Below are 6,937 nucleotides of genomic sequence, written 5' to 3' on the forward strand. Positions count from 1 at the left end.
TGTTGTTGTTGTTGTTGTTGTTGTTGTTGTTGTTGTTGTTGTTGTTGTTGTTGTTGTTGATATCAGGATGAAGTATCAACGGCTCACTAGCCGAGGTTTCAACTTCAAGCATAACGCCCCTAGCCGGGGCCTAAGGCAAACTGGTCCTCGTCCCTTCAGGGCCTCGGCTTTTTTGAGAATAGCTTCAAGCAAATAATCCTAGGACCGCTACACCGTCCGATTCCGCATTTCTAACGGATACTATACCACTACCGTCGATCACCGGCACTCCTTTACGTTCCTGAAAAATGTGCATATTTTATTTTCTTCTTTTGCAAAAAAATGTATGTTACACATATGTTAACGACGGTCAGATTAATAGTTTTTCAGGTTTCCATTGTTCTTCAAATGGACAAACCTATTCTCCTACACCCATTTACAACATGTTTACGAAATCGTCATGGACAAAAGCAATGTTTTATTGCGTACAATATACAATGTGCTATATTGTCATTCCAGGTATAGGTGGAAATTAATGAACAGGTCAGGGATGACTGAAACGATAAAAATCTGAAGCACATTGTGTGGATGAACTATTGATGATCCTTTGTCCATCCCTTGTTGCATTCATTACGTGCATGTAAATAAACACAAACATGGGTATGCATAATGTGCATATATTCGCATTATTTCAGACCTATTCAATTCTTACATCTTTCTTCAGTTCCATTTTATTTCATTTCATCTCGACTTTCATCTCCACTACCAGTCATTTTACCGTTATGCAACAAGAATAATACTTCAAAGTTGACTGATAATATTGTTGGATCAGTAACAGACTAATTCAAATGAATTATGCAACTACTAACTGGATTGCTATCGAATATGTGAAATTGAAGTAATTTGACATTCATACAACTCAAGGTAGAATTTAAACGCTTGTATAACTTTCTTTATCCTTTCTCAACTTAAGGGCAAAATTCGAATGAAACCAATGTCAGTCTTATTCTTCGATCTCACCTCCATTCACCATCATCTCCATTTCCATTAACTCAAACTTCATTTTTTCAAGAAAGTTTTTTCTCAGGAAAAGTTGCATTAGCAATAGCAACACCTTTGTCACACATTAAAAACAGTCAGAAAACTGACTATCAATAAAAGCATTCACAACCGCACTTTATCCAGTTTAAATCCACTTTTTAAATATAAATTATGAGAATTTTAAGACTGTAATCATTTAAAATACTTGAAGTCACTGTAGTCATTAGATGATCCAATATCTGTTGGATCGCATGGATCCAACAGATATTATACAAAAAGGTAGACAAATAGCTGTCAAATTTCATGAACAATTCTTTCTTGGCGAAATAAGAAAAAAGATAATGCAAAAAAAAAAAAAACAAAACAAAAAAAAAAACAAAAACAAAACAAAAAGATCGAAATGAGGAGTTTGTAAAAAAGTTGTGAATACACAAAACAACGTAAATACACAATTCTTTTATGTATTTACGTTGTTTAGAAATAATATTGTGACTAATTTTTTAAAGTGTTTATTCCATTTTTGGATAAAGTCGCATGCATTAGCTTAATTAGCTAATGAAATGGGGAAGTATAGAGCTGAATTCTTTAATTTAGAACAAAAATTTTAGAGAACTGATTAATGTGAAATGAATTAAATGAAGGAGGAAAAGTAGCTTGACGAGGTATAACACAAACAGAGAACCATTTACATAGTAAAACAAACAGATAAACATTCAAGATGACTTCGGAAGGAGGTAAATGAAATGAAAATGTTATAGCAAGCAAAGGTATACACTTCAAATGATTTAAAGATTAGACTTTCTGGCACCACTAACATAACAGAGCAATTATCAAAGTTAAATCTAATCATGCACACGACCGATTGTATCTAATTCCAATTCATCTTTTAGAATGTTACAACTCTAATCATTTTCCTTTTTCAAATAAGCACATATCGAAGTACATGTAATTCATTAAAATTTGATAAGCTTATAGCTTCAACGAACGAATATCAGAAGATAAGTTAGTTTGATCATTGGAATTCTCCATGTAAAAAACATACTGATATTATCTATTCAAAGAATTAATACTTCTAAAAAAAAAAAAATTTCAGATCAAATATTTCATATTTTTATTCTCTCATCACATCATTCATTTTGGAATAGATTTCTTCATGTAACTACTTGTCGCATTTGAAAGTATTAATTCTTTGAATAGCTAAATGGGAAAATATTGATGCTGCAATGAACAATATTTAAACAGACAATTAGCTTCTTATTTGGTGCGTTTTTCAACCTAAACAATTTCATTTCATTGTAGATAATTTAGGGATTATTTAAATGAATGCAGTCCTCACCTTACTGCATCATTCTTCCAGTTAAATCAAATTTACTTTTGAAAATTAGATTTGAGCAAAAGATCACAGTACTGTTAAATGTTGAATATTTATCAGATATAAATGTCCCAATCAAACAATATATAGTACATCGAAAGGTGCGTTTTTCTTCCCTTTCTGAAAGTAACAGAGTAATTTTCAGAAATTTAAAGTATTTTAGACCAACTAAAGATTTATATATAAACAATATCTAAGATCCAGTCAACGGTCGTGACATTCGCATATTTTCCAGAACTATTTCTTTTTCCTTTATTTTGATTGGGTGAGATAAGCTAATACCTGTACTGGAAGATAATATAACAATGCAATTTTCGAGACAATCTTATTTAAAGTGTATTAAGAGTGAAAATTTAATAGTAACCGAAGAAATCTATTGGGACATATTTATCACGACAACTTGTTTTTCAAATATATCCATCTCATATGAATCACATTCTGAGTCTATCTTCATTGACCCGATACCTTAGGGTTATTCTTTTATAACAATAGGAAATAAGCAGATAATTGTTACCACTTATCACTTCTTTCACTTTCTCTCTTCATCTCGACAAACTTTTACACATGAACAGTCACTATAGAGATAAATCAAATCAGCGATTCTTTATGGAATTCCAAATGGATATCTCCAATTTCTAAATTTCCATTAGATTTGTTCATATATGTTACTATCCGGCCAAGTTCAACATTACTATTGGACCAAATATTATCACATTTATTCGTTTACAGATAATCCCAGATAGATAAGAAAAAAAAAAGCCTCTTAGGATAGGCTAGAAGAATTGTAAGAGAAAAAGCAAAAGGAAGGATGTGATGCACATCGGATGGTTTATCTCGAAATAGAATATATCAGCTAATTCTATATCTTCCATTAAATGTCCCATTTATTCAAACAGAGCTATTTGTATGGATCGCATTATCTGCCGCACAGATTATTTGTATAATTACGGGAAGAAAAAAGGGTATATGTTGCAATTTTTTATCGCTTTTACTCATCCAAATCACTCCTTCTACGCCATTCTATTTCTAACAATAACAAATTTTTTTTCAACCAAAATTTATGAAAATGGAATTTTTTAAATTTATAAGAAATTTAAATTTGAAGCAAGTCTCATAAAATAACCACAGAAGAGTATCAGTTTATAAGAAGTTGCTAAATTTGATTCATTCATCAGAGTTTTCAGTCTGGATGATATATTTTACAGTAACACGGCAATTATTTCATATTTTACTGCCCACTCATGTATATCCCAAATGGTGGAATGAGGAATTTCTTTGTATCACAACGACAGATAATGTTGTAACCAAAAAGTTAAGTGAAATTTTTGCAAAGAACTTAACACCAAAAATTTGCAAAATTGGATAAATTCAAAATTGGAATTTTTAAGTTTCTGAATAAAAACCTGAAAATGCAATTAACGACCAGAAACTCCTAAAAAGATTAAAGGGCATCAGACAATTACAATCCGACATACTTTCCTAATCCTACTAATCGACTTTCCCTCCTAATATATGTCACTTATTTTCGTAAAATACTGCAACATTTCAATTGAAGAAATAAGAAAAATAAAAAAAAGGAAGCATTTTTCCTCCAAAATAATTCTCTTTTGTAAATTAATAGAAATCCTAACAAAAATCACACTCCATCAATAATTACGGTTAATTTAAAATTGACCCTGAAAAAGTGGTTACTTATCACTTTTATGATTAATATTCACTTTTATCTTGATTATGAATTCCAATAACTTATCATTAGTATACAAAAATAAATCACATTAATTATTTTAAAGGCAATCAAATCAAATTTATGATGATATTTCCCATTTTTCATATTGACAATTGTAAAATGAAAATAATGTTCGAGTATTCAGAGTTAATTTTCACGTCAGTTCTTAAAATATGTAAGGCATTTGATGATATTACAGTTGAGCTCATTGGTAAAAAACTTTTAATGGAACGCGTAATTTGTCATATTATGTCGATCTGTCCTGAATGTACTTCTTGATCAGCTTGATTATTTTCATGTTGAAATATTCATCCTTATCTGTAGAAGTATTATAATTATTTGACATATAATATCTCTTACATATGATACTTTCCTAATGCTTTCCAAAACTTGGCAACTATTTTGAGAAACTAAAATTCTCAACTAAAACGCAAATGATCTTAATTTTGGATAGCAATGTGTATCGAATGACATCAGATAGCAAGTTCGGGATCATAACTTATCTCTCAGAGAAAATATAAAATTCAAAGCAACTCATCAGTCGACATAAACAGTGATCTCATTGACGGTGATCCAGTGTCAAGGATATGCTTAGCCTTATTCCACATTTCAATGCATTGAGATTTACGTTTTTTTTTCTTTTTTTTTTGTCACCCAGAGTAGCAGTCGAGGCATTTAGCAGAAGAGCTGTCACTGAAAAAAGTGGCACAAAAAAGTGATTTTAATGGAAAAAGCCATAGTATTGTATTTCTTTACTTCCCTTGTTCACTTTCCTTATTTACAAGCGAATGATTGAATTTCAAGTGTTGCAGCTCAGTTTTCCCTCACAAAAAATCTAGCTGCAGGAATATTAATTTTGAAATGATAAATTTTTAAATTAATCAGAAATAAAACATTGCAAAACATTATTTCTCTTCAGTATTTCATTTCCAGTATTTTATTAAAAGAATCATTGACTCTTTCAGTCGTTATTGTATGATAACTAATCCGGTTCTAACGGTAAGTAATAAACTTTTCCAACCCGCATAACAATTTTGCTCAAGAAAAAAAGGTCTAAATGTAAACAACACCAATTTTGAAATGATAATCTTTACAGCTGCTTTTTTTTTTCATCAGAGCAAAAGCACTGATAAAGAGACTTTCATTTGCTATAAAGATAAAATTTGGTGAATTCTTTACCTTTAAAAAAAATAATTTTAATGAAAAAATCCATAGTATTGTACTTTTTTACTTCCCTATTCATTTATAAGTGAACGATTGAATTTAAAGTGTCGTAGCTCAGTTTTTCTTCATTGATCTGATCGAATGCATAACTGTAACATATTATCGGTCAGTTGTTTTCGATCGAAATGAAATTTTACCACTTATTGTTTCTAGTTATCAAAAAAATTGGCAAGTCTTAATTTGTTACTTATTTGGTTTAATTCAACCATTTTACAATTTCAAGAATATAGCTGTTCATACTTTATTCAGGTCCGTTATTCAGTGGAAATCGAATTAATCTAGACTTAGTTTAATCCAGGGAAGAAGACAAAATGAAGTTAGTATTAGCTGGATTAATAGCATTAATTAAAATTTCCAGGGAAAATGGACGAAAAAGAAATTTATATCCATTGCTTGCTACTTTCACCAATATTTTACCGATACAAATTGATCAGATAGTCTTTTAATCTTATATGCTACTTCATTTCTGATGTGTAATGATGATGTCTTGGTTAGCAAAAAATTGCATTAATTATAAAAGTAAATAGGATTTGAATAGTTATCCGAAGAGAAGAAAAAAGAGAAGATAAAATAAATGAGCGATTAAAATTTCAAAACTATGGAAAGAAAATTTGTTTGTTAAGAATTTTGAAATGAAAATCCTTTAAACAGAAAATAACAATATGTGAGATGAGGTAAAATAATTTGAAAATTTTTATGGCTTAGTGAAAAAGAGGAAAGGATTAAGATAAAGTTTTTTTCTTACATTTGTAAAAGTAAATAAAGTTTTAAATTTCATTTCCCCATATGAAATTCTCTTAAACTACGTAAACCAATACTATTAATAATGAAGAAGAGAAGATAACGCACGATAAATCTTCTTAGCTGACATTTACAGTTCGTTTATCAATTTATATTTTTATAAAAATTCAATCGATTTAATTCATTTCATTGCAACAAAATTTAAGCTTATACGTTAAAATGACAGTGAACTTCATCAGGCATGATCAATTCTGTTGGATAAGAAAGATATAAGTTATGATAACTCTTATCAATTAAGTATAAATGGATAAAAATTATAAATAATCACAACAAACAATATCAACGAGTGAAAGCGGAGAGAAAGCAATGATGACGTAACTGATAATATATTAACAATGGATAATGAGTGTATTTACTGATGGATCAAAACAAATTTAAGCTAATATCTTATGTTTCAAATCCATTGATCTGTAAAAATTAGCAATTTTACTCATTAATCTGATGAATTGCATTCTCCGGATGGTAGCTGAATCATATGTTGAATAACTTTTAATTGCAGTTGTAAGTACAATCGAAAAAAATTTTTCCAGAACTGATTTAAATTTTCAAGCCACATATTCTTATAACAGAGCTTCAAAAATAGCACCTGTCGAGGCATTTCGTAAAAAAATCGTAAAATCGTGCAAACAACATTTTTTTTCTTTTTTTCTAGTTTTTAGAAGAAATATGAAAAATGGTAGGAAAACAGAGAAACGTATTATTATTATTATCTATTATTATTGTTATTATTATTTATTATTTATTATTATTATTATTATTATTATTATTATTATTATTATTATTATTAATTATTT

General features: G+C 29.3%; 2 protein-coding genes across 2 annotated transcripts; both read left to right on the plus strand.

The window, feature by feature from the left end:
• Positions 1-67: 67 nt before the first annotated feature.
• Positions 68-1,137, plus strand: LOAG_11315 (hypothetical protein; the record flags this gene model as incomplete). The annotated part of the gene is made up of 3 exons (XM_003146836.1): positions 68-143; positions 370-498; positions 953-1,137. The coding sequence occupies 3 exons, from the start codon at positions 68-70 to the stop codon at positions 1,135-1,137; spliced, it is 390 nt and encodes a 129-aa protein (XP_003146884.1).
• A 3,956-nt stretch (positions 1,138-5,093) lies between these two features.
• Positions 5,094-5,788, plus strand: LOAG_11316 (hypothetical protein; the record flags this gene model as incomplete). Its single annotated transcript, XM_003146837.1, has 3 exons — positions 5,094-5,117; positions 5,401-5,591; positions 5,701-5,788. 3 exons carry the CDS (start codon positions 5,094-5,096, stop codon positions 5,786-5,788), a joined length of 303 nt encoding a protein of 100 aa, XP_003146885.1.
• Positions 5,789-6,937: the final 1,149 nt, after the last annotated feature.

Source organism: Loa loa, assembly GCF_000183805.2.
Source record: "Loa loa unplaced genomic scaffold supercont3.105, whole genome shotgun sequence".
NCBI classification, from domain to species: Eukaryota; Metazoa; Nematoda; class Chromadorea; order Rhabditida; family Onchocercidae; genus Loa; species Loa loa.